The sequence below is a fragment of the Lithobates pipiens genome, unplaced genomic scaffold (assembly GCF_037356315.1).
Source record: "Lithobates pipiens isolate NorthernLeopardFrog02 unplaced genomic scaffold, aLitPip1_a1.2 Scaffold_19, whole genome shotgun sequence".
Lineage (NCBI taxonomy): Eukaryota > Metazoa > Chordata > Amphibia > Anura > Ranidae > Lithobates > Lithobates pipiens.
Window position 1 is genome coordinate 289,449,229 of NW_027507764.1, and position 19,193 is coordinate 289,468,421.

Below are 19,193 nucleotides of genomic sequence, written 5' to 3' on the forward strand. Positions count from 1 at the left end.
GCCATCCCCTCTCGATCGCTCCTGGCGAATGAGAAGCTTCCCCCGCCTGTGTAATGTAAACACAGGCAGGGAGGAAGTGATGTCATTCTCCTCGGGGCGGTCTTTTTGACCGGATTGTGAGGAGAACACATAGTAAGTGTGCACCAACACTACACTGACACGTAGGTACACATAGGCACACAAATCCCCCCCCCCCCCTCCCCTCCCAGTCACAGTGTCACCGATTGCAGTGATCATTTATTTACTGATCACTGCATTTAGTGTCAGTTGTGACAGTAAAAACTGTCAGGGCAGTTAGTGTTAGGTCCAGGGTAGCTCCCTATCCCCCCCAATAAAGGTTTAACCCCCTGATTGCCCCTAGAGTTAACCCTTTCACCCCCTTTTGCCAGTGCCACTAAGCAATCGTTTCTGATCGCTGCATTAGTGTCACTGGTTCCGCTAGGTAGCTAGTTATTTTTTTTAGGTTCACCGCCAGGTTTTTATAGTGCTAGGTACCCCAATATACTACCCAATAATGGTTTTAACCCCCTGATTGCCCCTAGTTAACCTTTTCACCAGCGATCACTGTATAAGTGCCACTGGTGACGCTGGTTAGCCAGTTATTTAGGTTCCCCGTCAGGTTTTTATATAGCGCCAGGGACCCCCATATACTACCTAATAAAGATTTTAACCCTGATTGCCCCTAGTTAACCATTTCACCAGTGATCACCGTATAAGTGTTATGGGTGACTCTGGTTAGTTTGCTTTTTATAACATCAGGGCACCCACCATTTATTACCCAATAAAGGTTTAACCCACTGATCACCCGGCAGGTGATATCAATTAGGTTTTAGGGTCAGGGTCTGCGCCGCCCCAGGCAGCGCTAGGTTAGTGCCAGTACCGCTAACACCCACACACAAAGCATACACCTCCCGTAGTGGTATAGTATCTGAACAGATCAATATCTGATCAGATCTATACTAGCGTCCCCAGCAGTTTAGAGTTCCAAAAAAACGCATGGTTAGCGGGATCAGCCCAGATACCTGCTAGCACCTGCGTTTTGCCCCTCCGCCCAGCCCACCCAAGTGCAGTATTGATCGATCACTGTCACTTACAAAATACTAAACACATAACTGCAGTGTTCGCAGAGTCAGGCCTGATCCCTGCGATCGCTAACAGTTTTTTTTGGTAGCGTTTTATATTTAAATCCTGAAGGCAGTGCTTGGTTTTCGGGGTCCCGTACGTGGCTAGGCTCCCAAAAAGTCCCCCACATGTGGTATCCCCGTACTCGGGAGAAGCAGCAGAATTTATTTTGGGGTGCAATTTCACTTATGCCCATAGCATGTGTGAGCAATATATCATTTAGTGACAACTTTGCGCAAAAAAAATTAAAAAAAATGTAATATTCCTGCAACTTGTGGCAAAATATAACATATTTCAGGGACTCAACATGCCTCTCAGTAAATAGCTTGGGGTGTCTACTTTCCAAAATGGGGTCATTTGGGGGGTTTTGTGTTATTTTGCCATTTTATGGCCTTCGAAACTGTGATAGGTAGTGAGGAGTGAAATCAAAAATTTGCACCCTTAGAAATCCTGAAGGCAGTGATTGGTTTTCGGGGTCCTGTACACGGCTAGACTCCCAAAACGTCCCACATATGTGGTATCCCCATATTCAGGAGAAGCAGAATATATTTTGGGGTGCAATTCCACATATAACTATGGCATGTGTGAGTAATATATCATTTAGTGACAACTGTTTGTAAACTTTTTTTTTTTTTGTGCCATTCAATCACTTGGGACAAAAAAAAATATTCAATGGGCTCAACATGCCCCTCAGCAATTTCCTTGGAGTGTCTACTTTCCATAATGGGGTCATTGGGGGGCGTGAACAGCCCTGCAATTTTAGCACCTCAAGAAATTAGATAAGCAGTCATAAATTAAAAGCTGTGCAAGTTCCAGAAAATGTACTCTAGTTTGTAGACGCTATAACTTTTGCGCAAACCAATAAATATACGCTTATTGACTTTTTTTACTAAAGACATGTGGCTGAATAAATTTTGGCCTAAATGTATGACTAAAATTTAGTTCATTCGATTTTCCTTATAACAAAAAGTAGAAATATCTTTTTTTTTTTTTAATTTTCAGTCTTTTTCCTTTTATATCGTAAAAAATGAATAATATCGCAGAGGCAATCAAATACCATCAAAAGAAAGCTCTATTTGTGGGAAGAAAAGGACGCAAATTTTGTTTGGGTACAACATTGCATGACCGCGCAATTACCAGTTAAAGAAGTGCAGTGCGAAATTGTAAAAAGACCTCTGGTCCTTAGGCTGACAATTGGCCCGGGGCTAAAGTGGTTAAAGAGACTGTTACTTAACCATTCATTTCAACATAGATCTTCCAATAAGATTATATGTGCATTTACCATATTTTAGTCATGTTATTTACCTGTACAAAACCCCTTTGAGCAGACATCCAAAAACATTGAGACTGTGGCTGGGTACCACCATCTTGGATGTGATGTGATTAGCCCCAGCAGATTGTCACTTAACTGTAATGAAGGGAGGTCAAAAGAGGGGTGGGGGAGTTGTCGCTCTCAGAAGAGGGATAAAAAGTTGCAAGGATGGAGGGTGCTGTTCTAGCTAACAATCTAAACTAGTACAGTTTGCTAGCAAGTTCATGAATATACTGCAAAGAAATACAATAGTCATTTTTAAATTGGTGGCATAATCTTTTTAAGCTACAGACTTTTCGATGACCCATTAAAAACACTGGAAATGATCATTTAAAGCTCATTTACTCAGTCTAGAGCATAGGCGTGCACACATGTGCCAGGACACACCCTAATCACTCCCGTGTGGTGCAGATTCGCCCCATTTAGACTACTGATAATTCAACAAAGCATTCTAATGGGGCTACGAAAAAATAAAACAAAAATAAAAACTACTGATGCTGTCCACTGCCATATTGACACCAATCTCTGCCTTGCTGACACTGCCCGATGCTCTACTGATACTGTCAGTATATATACACACACATCGATTTGAGCTTTGGGGTGCACACCCTAATGCAATAGGCTGTGCACACCTATGGTCTATAGTATGCCTCCCCGCCCCCCCTCGTTTTTGTTGGTACAATAGTCTTGTTAGACATGCCCATTCGACTGACAGGTTTTTCAAATGCCAAGTAATGCCAAACTGCTGGTTGTAAACTGAACAGTGGAGCCTTGAGTGGAGTGTGAATACGTATTGCTTTTTGACTGCTGGGTTGCAGTTTTAGGTTCTTTTGGGGCGTTTCCTTGTAGCTTTTTAATTCCATTTTCTGACACTTTTTAAATAGTTTTTTTTCTTTTTTTTTTTCCTTTCTTTCTTTACTTCCTTCAGCCTACTAATTAAGGGGATTGGTTAATTGGGCACAGGTGCTTGAGGTCTATATAACCTTCTGTAGAACTCATTGTGAGCCTGCTCATCTTGAGTCTGTGGGACCTGTCTAAGTGGAACTGGTCCAAGTGGTGAGTTAAAAACCAGAGTTAAGTGAAACTGGTCCAAGTGGCGAGTTAAAAACCAGAGTTAAGTGGAACTGGTCCAAGTGGCGAGTTAAAAACCAGAGTTAAGTGAAACTGGTCCAAGTGGCGAGTTAAAAACCAGAGTTAAGTGGAACTGGTCCAAGTGGCGAGTTAAAAACCAGAGTTGAAAACAGGAGGTTATAACAGGGGTCATAATACCTTTGTAGTGAGTACCTGAGTCTTGTCTGAGTAGTGTGTGTGTGTATCGTTAGTACTTGTGTATTGTGGGTGCACGCTGGTCTGTGAGTACCTGTGTACTGTCTTGTAGAGTATTAGTGTCAGGAAGCTAGTTGTTAGGTAATTTGGACTGGGTATAATCTCTAATCCTCATTAAATTAATAGGTACGATGACTGGCGGGTGTGGAGAGGTGACTCGGTGTACATCTTGCAGCATGTATGCGTTCCTTGATCATCTGATCGAGGGCAAATACTGCTGTGCAAAATGTAAGCACAGGACCCTCCACCCTAAATGAGAGCCAGGAATGTACACGGCAGGTTCTGGCGGGGGCCAGCACAGAGGTGGGTGGAGACAAAGAGGTGCAGGCACTAGCAGAGAGTAGATGGGTGACAGTCAGGAAGGGTAGAGGGGCAAGTGCCAGGGAGGCTGATCCAGGGCTGGAGCATCCCAATAAGTACGCTCCATTGAGTGACATTGGTGATCCCAGTCAGGGACCAGCACTGCTGGAGCTGAGGGATTCTCCTAGCTGCCAGGGGAAGAACTCCTCCAGTGAGAGTGGGGGGGGGGGGGGAGCGAAGGGAAAGGAAAGAGATTCTGGTGGTAGGGCACTCAATTCTTAGGAGGACAGAGAGGCCAATCTGTAACAACCACCTGAAGTGCCGAACTGTATGCTGTCTGCCGGGCGCTCGGGTTCGGAACATCACGGATCTGGTGGACAGATTACTGGGAGGGGCTGGGGAAGACCCAGCTGTCATGGTGCACGTTGGCACCAATGACAAAATCAGAGGCAGATGAGTGTCCTAAAGAATGATTTTAGGGACTTGGGAGCTAAATTGCGGAAAAGGACCTCCAAGGTAGTATTCTCAGGAATACTACCGGTACATCGAGCCACACCAGAAAGGAAGAGGGAGATTAGGCAAGTAAACAAGTTGCTCAAGAGCTGGTGTAGTAAGGAGGGGTTTGGGTTCCTGGAGGACTGTGACGACTTCTCAGTCGATAACCGGTACTATAGAAGGGACGGACTGCACCTAATTGAGGAGGGTGCAGATCAGCTGGGATTAAGGAGGGCCAAAAAGTTAGAGGGGTTTTAAAACTAGGCAATGGGGGGGAGGGTCCAGAGATAGAGATAGTTAGCATGGAGCATATTCCAGAGGGTAATATTAGGGGCATTAGTGGTAAGGTAACCAAGCACATAAACCCAAGGTAAACATAGTAGCAAGTCCTAGTTGTAATCTTGGAACAACCAAGAGGATAGTATGAGACCGTCAAAATATATTAATGCATTAAAATGTTTGTTCACCAATGCCAGAAGTCTGCCAAGCAAAATGGGTGATTTGGAAGCTCTGGTGCATCAGGAGAGCTATGATGTAATCGGTATTGCTGAAACTTGGCTTCATTCCTCACATGACTGGGCTATTAATATTCCTGGCTATGCACTCTTTCCGAAAGACAGAATAAAAAGGAAAGGTGGAGGGGGTCTGTCTCTATGTGAGAAGTGATCTCAAAGCGAGTGAGAGAGGACCCGGTGGACGTTGAGTGTGATGAGTCTGAAGCATTATGGGTGGAACTGCATAAAGATGTGCGTAGTTCAAAGTTAATCATTGGAGTTTGTTATAGACCACCCAATGTTAATGAGGAGGTGGAGACTCAGCTCCTTGCACAGATAGAAAGGGCTGCAAGGGCTGGGACAGTGATAATAATGGGAGATTTTAACTACCCAGAAATTGACTGGGATAATGGCACTGCTGGGACAGTTAAAGGGCAAAAATTGATAAACCTATTACAGGACAATTTTACGGTGCAATTTATTGAGGCCACAAATAGGAATGATGCTCTGTTGGACCTGGTAATCTCAAATCATGAAGAACGTATTACTAATGTTCAGATAAAGGAACACCTGGGTAGCAATGACCATAACATGATTTCATTTGATGTTAGCTGTAAGCAAAAATCACATACGGGGAAGATAAAAACACCTAATTTCAAGAGAGCAAATTTTACTAGGATGAGCGCTGCTCTCCAGGACTTAGACTGGGAGGGAATACTGGCATCAATGGGCACAGAACAGAAATGGGAATTCTTCAAAAAGACTGTTTGTGATCGCACGGCAAAGTATATTCCCATGGGCAATAAGTTTAAAAGGCTAAAAATAAAACCGATGTGGCTCACAGCCAAAGTTAAAAAAGCTATAAACTATAAAAAAGAGCTTTTAAAAAATATAAAAATGAAGGAACGCTAGTGTCATTTAAATGTTACAAAGAATATAACAGAATATGTAAAAAGGAAATCAAGGATGCAAAAATTCAAAATGAAAGAGTGCAAAAGATAGGACAAACCCCAAAAAATGATTCGAATATATTAATAGTAAAAAGGTCTTGTCTGAGCATGTAGGCCCTTTACAAAACAATCTGGAGTGGGTGACTGAGGATAAAGAGAAGGCTAACTTATTAAATACTTTCTTCAGCTCTGTGTATACAAAGGAGCATGGGGGAGCTCATGTCTATAATGGGGGTGGTAGTGAAGCAGCCCCAAATCCACAATGGCTCAAAAGTGATATGGTCCACAAATATTTGGACAGAATTAAGGTGGATAAAGCACCTGGACCTGATGGCATCCACCCACGGATCCTAAAAGAATTGAGCTCTGTAATTTCAAAGCCATTGTATCTAATTTTTAGGGACTCAATGACAGGAATAGTATCACTGGATTGGCGCACAGCCAATGTGGTGCCTATATTTAAAAAGGGAACAAAGTCTTTACCAAGTAACTATAGACCTGTTAGTTTAACTTCTATAGTTGGGAAGATACTGGAGGGATTAATAAAAGACCACATAGACGAGTTCTTGCAGGAAAAAATATTTTCAGCAAAAGACAGCATGGATTCCTGAAAGACAGAAGTTGTCAGACAAACCTGATTTCTTTTTATGAGGTAGTAAGTAAAACCTTGGACAGAGGGGTGGCGGTGGATGTGATATACTTGGATTTTGCGAAAGCATTCGATACAGTTCCACACACATGGCTCATGTGTAAGGTAAAGTCGACAGGTTTGGAATTACCAATTTGTAAATGGATAGAAAACTGGCTAAAAGACAGAATTCAGAGAGTAGTGGTTAATGATTCTTACTCTGAATGGTCTAAGGTTATCAATGGTGTATCCCAAGGTTCAGTGCTGGGACCCTTACTTTTTAATATCTTTATAAATGATATTGGGTCTGGGATCAAAAGTAAAATTTCTGTCTTTGCAGATGACACCAAGTTATGCAGTGGAATAACCTCCTTACAGGATGTCTCCAATTTACAAGCCGACCTCAATGCTCTGTCTAATTGGGCGACTATGTGGCAGATCAGGTTTAATGTTGATAAATGTAAAGTTATGCACTTGGGGGCTAAGAATATGCATGCATCATACATGCTAGGGGGAGTACAACTGGGGGAATCCATAGTGGAGAAGGATCTGGGGATTTTGGTAGATCATAAGCTCAATAATAGCATGCAATGCCAAGCTGCGGTTTCCAAAGCGAGAAAAGTCCTTTCCTGTATTAAGAGAGGTATGGACTCCAGAGAGAGAGATATAATTTTGCCCCTGTTCAAATCATTAGGAAGACCTCATCTGGAATATGCCATTCAGTTTTGGGCACCAGTTCTCAAAAAGGATATCGGGGAACTGGAGAAAGTGCAGAGAAGGGCAACCAAACTGATAAGAGGCATGGAGGAACTCCGCTATGAGGAAAGATTAGAGGAACTGAATTTATTCTCTCTTGATAAGAGGAGATCATGGGGGGGGGGGGGATATGATCAACATGTACAAATATATGAGGTAGTAAGTAAAACCTTGGACAGAGGGGTGGCAGGGGATGTGATATACTTGGATTTTGCGAAAGCGTTCGATACAGTTCCGCACACATGGCTCTGGGATATTAGTACTTGTGTATTGTGGGTGCACGCTGGTCTGTGAGTACCTGTGTACTGTCTTGTAGAGTATTAGTGTCAGGAATCTATAAGATATAAGGGATATAAGGGGTCCATATAGTGAACTTGGTGTTGAGTTATTCACTTTACAGTGAACAAAGAAGACAAGGGGGCACTCTTTACGTCTAGTGGAAAAGAGATTTCATCTCCAAATATGGAAAGGTTTCTTCACAGTAAGCGCTGTGAAAATGTGGAATAGACTCCCTGCAGAGGTGGTTCTGGCCAGCTCAGTGGATTGCTTTAAGAAGGGCCTGGATTATTTCCTAAGTGTACATAATATAACTGGGTACTAACATTTATAGGTAAAGTTGATCCGGGGAAAATCCGATTGCCTCTCGGGGGATCAGGAAGGAATTTTTTCCCCTGCTTTAGCAAATTGGATCATGCTCTGCTGGCGTTTTTTGCCTTCCTCTGGATCAACTGTGGGTATAGAATTGGGTATATGGGATTGTATGATATTATACATTTTTTTTATTTTTTATTTTTTGTGGTTGAACTTGATGGACATGTGTCTCTTTTCAACCTGACTAACTATGTAACGTCATACACCAGTTACACATGTAACTAAACTGGTTAATTTAACTATTTTTTCAAAGCATATATTTTAGAAATGCTTTCCCCAAAAAGAACAAGCCCTCTTGTTGTGCAGTCCAGTTGAATTTGGTTCCCATGTTGGTAGAGGTCTGACCATGTAAATATAACAGGTTCTTAGGGGTTTCTCAAACAAACATTCTGCTTAGCCCTCAGGAGAAATCCAGCCTTTCACCTTTTAAAAGACTAGTAAAATCAAGTAAATAAATAAACGTAAAGAATAATAATCATACCTTGTGAACAGATACATAGTGTAAGCCATACTGGACATGGTCTGTCCATGTCTCAGCAGTTCATTTTCTTGATCTTCCCATTTTTCTGATTCAGCATCGACATCTGATGTCAGCAAACGCAGCTCCAACCCCAATTTGGCAATTTTGCCCTGCTCCTGAGAGGAATACATTTGTTTTGCTAGATTAGTGTACAGTCAATAAGACCAGAAAAAATGTGCAAGACATTGCCTTCAGTTATTAAAAATATGTATGTGTTGGGGCTTCACCAGCATTCATTACTAGGCATCCTGCAGTATAAAAACTGAACAGAATATTGACATGCTTAAAGCAGGGAAAAAAATATTTTTGTACATTTGCTAAGTAAAAATAAATTACCTTTAATGATAGTGTCCCATGTGAGGATGGTGCTTCATTAAGTAAAACTATTAGTCTAATTCATACCTAACACTACACTGTACTGCTGTAATCAGCAAACTTACAGTTCCAGCTCTTATGCAGTGAAGATTAGCGAGTCTCTCACTCCCCATGTCCATTCACAAAATGTCTTGCATGCTTTTCACAGAGTACAAAGGGATCCATTTACTAAAACTAGAGTGCAAAATCTGGATCAGCTCTGCATAGAAAAGCAATCCCCTTCTAGGTTGTTTTGTTATTTTTTTTCCAATTAAATTAAGCTTAAGGCTTGCACACAGTTCAGCTTGCAAAAGCTCAGTACAGCTTTTTTTACCGAGCTAAAAAGACAGCCCATTAATAGTAATGTGCCTATGCACATAGACAAGGGGAGAGAAAGGTGGAGAGAGCGAGTGTCCCACTACCATTCTCTGTACTCGAGCTGGAACTTTCAGTTTCATTGTTGGAAGTTTGGATCTTTTTTCAGTGTTTGGGATGAAAGAAACCAATAGTTTTATCCAATGCAGCACCATCCATAAGAGACAGAATTGAGCCCTAAAGTGAACCCGTGTCAAGTCTATGCAATGCTGGTCTAACCAGGTACACAATCTGTAAAGAAACAGTCTGCCAAGTTTTTAACAACCTGTAAATGCAGGAAGTTTAACCAAAGTCTAAACCTTTTTATGACACTTAAGTTAAAACCAATATTTTTTGCTAGAAAATTACTTAGAACCCCAAACATTATATATATTTTAGCAGAGATCCTAGGGAATAAAATGTAAATTGTTGCAATATTTTATGTCACACTGTATTTGCCCAGCAGCCTTTTAAACGCAATTTTTTTGTGAAGAAATACACTTCAATGAAAAAAAATAAACACAACGAAACAGTAAAGTTAGCCGAATTTTTTTGTTTTAATGTGAAATATGATGCTATGCCGTGAGAATCGTGAGAGAATTGTGATCTATCCTGCAAGCATAAAAATCATGATTCTCATTTTAGCCAGAATTGTGCAGCTCTACATTGAACCCTGTCACATTTAAAGACATTGTCTTGTTTATAATCCTAAACCTTCGTTTAAAAGAGAAGCTCACTTAATTCAAAACCCCCAGCACTACCTTAAGCTAAACAACCCCCATGTACTGACATATCTCCTCCAATAGCAGCTCCCTGCTGGTAAAAATTTAGCGCTGAGCTAACCATGCTAATGCAGCAATGTACACACTCGAATGAGATGTTTCAGGACTACAGAAGCATCATCCTATTTAAGTAGAGGGCATTAGTTCACAGGCAGCGGACACTAATGTTTTACCCGCCAGGATGGAAACAATGTGGGAGGTCGCTACCCTTGGAGGGATAGGTTGCTAGGGGAAAACTGACTTTTAGTGGGCTATTTAGTTCAGGGGGATGGATTTATATATAAGTGAACTTGCATTTTAATCCCGCTGTTTTGTAGAATTTACAATTTAATTAAAGATTTGCAGCACAGAGATGTGAAGGACTATATTGATATTGGTGAGTATAGAACACTAACTGCAGATAAAAACAAGTGGTCATTGAAGATGTGTGTTTATTTTACTTACTAATGCTTTTGTCTAAGCATGCATCTGTATTTTATCTGGTATAGTCAAATTTGGTTTACATATTCAGAACATAAAAAAAAAAAAAAAAACGCAAACTTTGCGTGAAGACAGCCTAAGGGTCACTGGTAAGGAAATATTATTTATCACATAGAAATATTTCAAATCTCATACCATCAGGGACCAATAGACTGTCTTGTCTCACTGCTTTTTCTAAAGATTTTCTAAAGATTTTTGTCTTAAGATTTACCAAAATCATGTAGTGCAAGGGCCTGCCGGATTGCAGAAAATCTGCAGAAAATCGAATAGTGTGTATGAAGTCTAAGGTGCTAGCTGACTTACCTCCACATCAAGTTTAACTGGCTTTAAGGTTTTCAGGGTCGCACTATGTTTCTAGAAAAAAAAAAAAAAAAAGTTTTCAAAATTACACATTTTACACCAGCAATATTGCCTTCAGTGCAACAAACAAATCCTGCATGACAAAGCAATATTCCAAAGAAAATTGTTAAAGGACATCAAATTCAGAGTTAAAAAGTAAATGGTTCAGGCACATATAAGCACATATAGTATCTCACAAAAGTGAGTACACCCTCTCCCATTTTAGTAAATATTTTATTATATCTTTTAATGTGACAACACTGAAGAAATTACACTTTGCTACAATGTAAAGTAGTGAGTGTACAGATTTTAAAACAGTGTACATTTGCCATCCCCTCAAAACAACTCACATAGCCATTAAAGTGTTATTAAACCCACAACAGTAAAACCTGTGTGTATATATGCAGAATTGCATGCTTGTTATACTCGCTGTGGAACTTTTAGGGGTTAATCCTCTGAATTGTGTAAAAAGGCTCTGACACTATATCAGCAGATCCTTCCCCTCCTGCACTGTTTTCATATTACTGGGTTTAGTAACACTTTAATGTCTAAACCGCTAGCAACAAAAGTGAGCACACCCCTAAATGAAAAAGTCCAAAATTGGGATCACTTAGCCATTTTCTCTCCTCCGTGTCATTCGACTTGTTATTGTTACAAGGTCTCAGGTGTAAATGGGGAGCATGTGTGTTAAATTTGGTGTTATCACTCCCACTCTCTCATACTGGTCACTGGAAGTTCAACATGGCAACTCGTGGCAAAGATCTCAGAGGATCTGAAAAAAAGAATTGTTGCTCTACATAAAGATGGCCTAGGGCCCTAGGCTATAAGAAGATTGGCAAGACCATACAGCGGTTAAACAGGAAAGGTCCCACTCAGAACAGGCCTCACCCATGGTCAACCAAAGAAGTTGGCGTCTACATGCTCAGCATCATATCCAGAGGTTGTCTTTGGGAAATAGACGTATGAGTGCTGCTAGCATTGCTGCAGAGGTTGAAGGGGTGGGGGGTAGCCAGTCAGTGCTTAGACCATACCCTGCACATTGTATCAAATAATTGGTCTGCATGGCTGTGGACAACAGAAGGAAGCCTCTTCTAAAGATGCACAAGAAAGACCACAAACAGTTTGCTAAAAACAAGCAGGGTAAGGACATGGTTTACTGGAACCATGTCCTGTGGTCTGATGAGGCCAAGATAAAATGATTTAGTTCAGATGGTGTCAAGCGTGTGTGGCGACAACCAGGTGAGGCATACAAAGACAAGTTTGTCTTGCCTACAGTTAAGCATGGTGGTGGGAGTGTCATGGTCTGGGGCTGCATGAGTGCTGCCAGCAATGGGGAGCTACAGTTCTTGGAGAGAACCATGAATGCCAACACACTGAAGCAGTGCATGATTGAGACTGGGCCACAGGGCAGTATTCCAACATAATGACCTCCAAAACGACAACTGACTTGCTAAAGAACCCGAAGGTACATTAAATGCATTGCAGGCACAGACCATCAGATAGACAATGTAATGCTAGTTGAAGCAAAAAAGAGACGTTGCCTATCTGACGGTCTGTGCCTGCAATGCGTTTTATGTGGGAAAGACCATAAAGACAGCTTCGCCAAAGAATAGGAGATGACCTATATTAATCCACCAACAGTAAATTCACTACAGTGGGACATCACATAGGCCTGCACCACAGATTTGAGCTTGAAGTAGCCAAATTCGTGGTGCTTGAAACAATCCCCCTGAGGATGTTTGTGGAGGAGACTGGGATTGCACAATCCTTCAGTGAGAAGCTGTTTGGATTGAGCAATTAAATAATACTATAATAATATATACTAATATACCCCCAGGTTTAAACCAAACTCATACATACAAAAATGCTTTATAACTATGATCTAAAGATCTTTGTATATCTTCCTCCTCTTCCTCTCCCCCCCTCCTTTTTTACCCCCTATTTCGTTTACCCCTCCTCTTTCCTCATTTATTTTTCTCTGCACTACACATTTCATAAATAATTGTTAGATGATATACCATATTATTTGTAAACTTTGTAAATTTAAAACTCAGTGGTCCCAGGTGCATCCCGTGTCCGCCATGGGGGGAAATTGCCTTTGGGTGCCTCTGTCAGGGCTGGCACACTGCCGCAGTCCTCCTAGCTAAGTAAGCAGTGCTTGTGTATTTCTTTCTCAGAACTCATATCAATTCTGTATGATATTAATGAAAATAATTCTCCTGTTTTGAAATATGTATCAATATCATAAATAATAGTTTAAACATGAAATTATGATTCATCTCAATAGACGATTATGACTGGCTTGGCTCCTTCTGAATAAGCAGCAATTGCTGCGAAACTAGTATAGGACAACGCCCACCATGCATCATATTTGATATCCCACTTTAATACTGGGGGTCATCTTCATCTCTCATAAGCTTTAAAGCAGCAGCTTTTAAGCAGCACACAAGGCACACATCGATTGTAAGCAACTATTTTGTCAATGTGGTTTTGTTCCACAATGGGTTTCATATTCTTTATATTAAATCTTTTTTATCTAAAACTATACATATCCTTGTTTATGTCCTTGAGGTACCGAGATCGTCCAAACCTTTTTCCCTTTTGCCAGGGGCACTTCTGAGGGGACTCCAGGCACCCGTTTCTATAATATATCGATGGTACCCACCCCTATCCCAGTGAAAATAGTCAATTGAGGCAATATCCTATTGATAAATCTGTGGGGCATCATCAAACGGAAGGTGGAGGAGTGCAAGGTCTCCAACATTCACCAGCTCCGTGATGTCATCATGGAGGAGTGGAAGAGGACTCTCTAATGAATCTCTAGTGAACTCCATGCCCAGGAGGGTTAAAGCAGTGCTGGAAAATAATGGTGGCCACACAAAATATTGACACTTTGGGCCCAATTTGGACATTTTCACTTAGTGGTGTACTCACTTTTGTTGCCAGCGGTTTAGACATTAACCACTTTACGACCAGCGCACGACGATGTACATAAATTTTTTGAAGAGGGATATCTCGGTAATGGCAGCAGCTGCTGCCACAACTGAGATATCCATCCTTTCAGGTGCTGGTCGTGTGTACGATAATGGTGGTCTCCGCAGCGAGTTCACCGTCATTGGCAGCGGGAGAGGTGCCAACCCCCCTTCCTCGCCGCCCGTTACTTGAGCCGTTGGTAGCGGCGGAGGCGATCGGGTCCTGTCTGTGCCTGGGTATAGAGACGAGTGAGGCTAAGATGGCCCCCACTCATCTCTATACCATAGGAGGGTGGAAGCGACGTTAAAACGTCACTTTCGCCCATACCTCTTAAAGGCACATTTTTTCAATGTCATTTTTTCAAATGACTTATTTTTTTTATTCCATTTAAGTCCAAATATGAGATCTGAGGACTTTTTGACCCCAGATCTCATATTTAAGAGGACCTGACGTTTTTTTTATTACAAGGGATGTTTACATTCCTTGAAATAGGAAAAAAAGTGATCCATTTTTTTTTTTTTTTTAAACAGTGTAAAAAAAAAAAATCAATTTAAAATTAAATTTTTTTTTTTTCTTATATATTTTAAAGACCCCGTTCTGACGAGCTCGCTCACAGAAGCGAACGCATACATGAGTAGTGCCCGCATATGAAAATGGTACATGTGAGGTATCGCCGCGATCGGTAGGGTGAGAGCAATTCTACCCCTCCTCTGTAATGCAAAACATGCAACCTGTAGAATTTTTAAAATGTCGCTTATGGAGATTTTTGAGGGTAAAAGTTTGACGCCATTCCACGAGTGGGCGTCATTTTGAAGCGTTAATTTACTCGGCGTAACATTATCTTTCACAATCTAAAAAAAAAAAAAAAATAGGCTAATTTTACTGTTGTCTTATTTTTTTTATTCAAAAAGATGTGCGCTTGTAAGACCGCTGCGCAAATACAGTGTGAAAAAAAGCATTGCAATGACCGCCATTTTATTCTCTAGGGTGATAGGAAAAAAAACAATATATTATGTTTGGGGGTTCGAAGTAATTTTCTAGCAAAAAAGCCGTTTTAAACATGTAAATGGCTGTGTGTTGAGTTATTTTGAAGGGGGCAGCAAATTTGCACTGTTATACAAGCTATACACTCACTTTACATTGAAGCAAAGTGTCATTTCTTCAGTGTTGTCACATATAAAGATATAATAAAATATTTACAAATATGTGAGGGGTGTACTCACTTTTGTGAGATACTGTATTTTGCATTATTATTGCAGTGATGACCTTAAAGTGGTTGTAAACCCTTACATATACCTAGTGAAGTGATTGGCCTCGGGTGATACACAGAGATTAAACAAATCTTCCTATGTAAGTTGTACCTGTTTGAATGAATACAGAGGAGAGATGTTGCACATAAAATTCAGAATTAGTATAGTTGGTGATCAAGCGGGGGCAGGAAGCTGAAGCTACATTATGCAGATCTCTCAGCTATAAGAGTTTAGAGAGCTGATGGGAGGGGATCCGCGCCCCCCCCCCCCCCCCCCCCCATTCACAAATCACAGAGAGCTGAGGCTGTTAATTACAGACTGTGTGCTGGTGCTACCTCCTCTTTTACTTCTTGGTGTTAGGAAAACCTGTCATAAGTGAGGAATAGACCGCAAACAGAATTGGCACTTAGTGCTATGGACTGAGACAAGTACACAGGATAGAGGGGTGTGCTTAATTCATATGTCATGGCTAAGGTTTAAAACAAATTTAAACAAATTGAACTTTTCTGATGTACTTATTTTCATGAATGCATTAAAACTGATTTTTAGATTGGCCACTATAAATATAGTAGTTTAGTTGCTATAATCACACTTTATACTATATTCTGACGGTTTAACAATATTGAAAATAAGATATTCACTACACGGTAAGGGCTTTGTTTTCCACGGGTTAACACAAAAACTTGCGCAAAAATATATATATTTTTTAAAACAAACTATTCTCTGAAATTTTTTTTAAAATCTTTACACACACATTGACAGGGTTATCTACATGTCAGGTGTGAATACGTTCGTTTTTAATATGGCAAATAAGCGTGATATTGCAACTCTCATAAGTGGTTTACTCACAGTAACCCTCATTTGAAGATTTGGCTACAGAATCCCCAGACACTCTGCAATCGAAATGTTGCTGCAGCGATTAGATGTTGAGCTATAGAGGGTCAAGTGTTTTAGAATTATGGCATTATGGGGGGTACTAGAATCCCAGGTCTCCCACTAGATCACAGGCTGAAAGGCGCCAATAAATATTGTCCACAGCTGTAAAAATTTATCCGTATACCCAGCAGCTACTTGCAGTTAGGGAGAGATGTCTGACCCTGAACACAGATTGCGCTATCATTTTTTTTTTTTTTTATAAATTACTATGGTATTAAATAAATCCCTTATTACGCATTACAAAATTGGTGATCATATGCTATTTGCAGCAATTCATATTTAACCAGAAGTCACCTTAAATTTACTACTATAATCTGCAATTTAAATAGCTATCGAGTCACTAAACATTTCAACTGCAGTCTGCAATTTATCAACTAAGCCTAAATGTGTTGCAATTTGAGAATGCAAGGTTAAAAATAATCATGCTGAAATCCTACAATTCAATATACGTGCTTATAATTTGTAAAGTGTTCCTTAAAGCAGAGTGCCCTGTCAGTGTGAGGGCTTAAAATCCCTTGGAGCATGTAGTACAAGCTATAGATTTTGTGTCTTGAAAATATCTGACAATCATTTTCTCCCCCCCCAGCCGCTGACGTGTGATTGATAAATAGGGCAGTAATTCCTCTGAGTACAATGAATTAATGATAGTGATGTGCTTGGCAGACATTGGAGTGATATACAGCGAATCAGGACGTTTCACCTGTCATAGGAGTTAGTGCAGCAGTCAGTCCATTTAATTTGGTTACACAATCTAAATCCATTCAATACATCATACCAGTTCAACTGCGCAAGAAATAAATGCAGTATGAAATGGATTACATTGTGCAATGGGAGACGCTTCATAACACTTCAATTCCCTTCACTTCAGAAACTACAACTAGATACAGTGCAGCCAAAATGCTTGACAATACATAGTGTCCTCAAACTTATTTAGATGAATACAGAATACCTCAAAAGCCATCAAAAGAAAACAGAAGCATGTTTTTAAAAATCTCCTGGCGTGCTGGTTGAACCCATGAATACTTCAATTATGTTAAAAATCCACGCTCGGGACAGAAAGTTTGCAGCCCCCCCCATTAACCCCTCTAGGGAGCTAAGTGATAAGTAAATAAAGATGTGGGTTGTGTGGCGCTTCCTTCAAAAAATATAAATACTCACACTACCAAAGTATTCCTACAGTGCACACATATTACTAAATACTATGTGAAACAGATCAAAAATACTATGTGAGCCATATGAGGCAAAAAGAAATATAATAAATAAGCCCTCACTTAATAAATTCATGAGTAAATAATTAGTGAACCATAAAGAACCAAACCATATCCGAAAGTCCACAAAATAATAATCCAGAAATTATATATAAATAGTCCAGTTCATAAAGATTAAGATCATTATATAATATATTATATATATATATATATATATATATATATATATATATATATATATATATATATATATATATATATATATATATATATATATATATATATAGTGCCTTGCAAAAGTATTCGCCCCCTTGAACTTTTCAACCTTTTGCCACATTTCAGGCTTCAAACATAAGGATATAAAATTTTAATTTTTTGTGAAGAATCACCAACAAGTGGGACACAATTGTGAAGTGGAACGAAATCTATTGGATTTTTGAAACTTTTTTAACTAATAAAAAAATGAAAAGTGGGGCGTGCAAAATTATTTGGACCCTTGCGTTAATACTTTGTAGAGTCACCTTTTGCTGCGATTACAGCTGCAAGTCGCTTAGGGTATGTCTCTATCAGTTTTGCACATCGAGAGACTGAAATTCTTTCCCATTCTTCTGATAAACTGATAAATACCTTTTCTCATTAGCAGTATATAGCAGCCTTGTGATTTCTATCAGTTCCTAATAAAGCTTGTAGGAGGAGTTTTCATACCCCCCCAATCCTCTGGACATGTCTGGACAGTGCTAATTGGCCCTGTGCTGATCACTAGCCATACACAGGAAACTGAGCATGTGCAGCACGTCCCCTGGCTCTGTAAATATTAGGTTATATTTTGGAGACAGTGGAAGAGGGAGGCTTAAACAGCCTTTATACACAATGCAAAAGGATTAACCCCTTAGGTTCCACTGAGTATAACAAGCATGCTTCACTGAATATACATACACTGATTTTACTGTTGTGGGTTTAGTAAAACTAAGTTTTTATTGTGTTTATTGCTGTCTGTGTCCCTGCTAGGGAAACGTAACCTCTTCAATTGTTCCAATAACCACTCTCAGCTGACTGCAAGTGAGGAAAAATCCAAAAGTCTAAGGTGTCACTGGAACAGAAGTAGAGGTCAACTATTCCAATGAGGACACTTGTCTGAAGATAATTTTTCTTACTTTGTGGAGATGTCCCCTTATGTTCTGCTGGGTCTACTGGACAGAGTGAAAAACTCTCCAACGGAACACAAAACAGCAAAAAATAAAAAATAAAAAGGGTTTTAATAAAATGTCCTTATCTAGCCAAAGCCCCCCAACAAGTTTTAGCTTTAGAAACCTTGTTCCCCTTTTTCTTTTGAGAGAATTAAAATTTCAGTGTTTCAGGAGAAAAAACAAAAACAACTATAAAGTATCATTCTATGTTGTGTTAGCTCCATAGTTAAAAGTTTGAGATCGCACATACTTCTAGGTAATAGCCACAGGATTACATTATCGTAAGGCTAAATGTTTGCTGTATCTGGTGAAAAGATTTTCTTTTGGCGAGAAATATGCTCTGTAGCTCGTGCTGTAATCAGAACTGACAAATGCACGTGTTTCCAGATGGCTTGCTAACACATGAAATCAACATATCCCGTTGTTGTGATACATGCATTTTTCAACATGTCACAGGGCAGGCAAATGTGATGCTGTGAGCAAAACAAGGAAGATTCTTGTGTTCAATTTAAATTACTTTAATTCAAATTAAAATGATTAAAGGCTTGATAACGCTTGAAACCAATGCATGGTCTGAAGCACTTCTCATTACAGAAAACATTGCTCTGAGGAGTAAGCATACATGAAAGAAATAATTTTCAGACATGTCATGCAATTTGAACAGGATCTTCACAACATTTTATATCCTGAACTGCTTTATATACTTCCTGCAAGAATAAGTGGAAAAAAGTGACAATTTCCCCCTAAAGCGACATACTGGCTAAAATCTATTAAAC

At 40.0% G+C, this 19,193-nt stretch overlaps 1 protein-coding gene across 3 annotated transcripts in view; it reads right to left on the minus strand.

Moving 5' to 3' along the window:
* CTNNAL1 (catenin alpha like 1) overlaps positions 1-19,193 on the minus strand; it is a 417,111-nt gene that overhangs the window by 43,452 nt on the left and 354,466 nt on the right. For all 3 annotated transcript variants that reach the window (XM_077492001.1, XM_077492002.1, XM_077492003.1), the window contains exons 13-14: positions 10,828-10,878; positions 8,516-8,670 (exon numbers count right to left, since the gene is read on the minus strand). In XM_077492001.1, the coding sequence (XP_077348127.1) occupies positions 8,516-8,670; positions 10,828-10,878 (206 nt within the window). The remainder of the gene's footprint in view (positions 1-8,515; positions 8,671-10,827; positions 10,879-19,193) is intronic.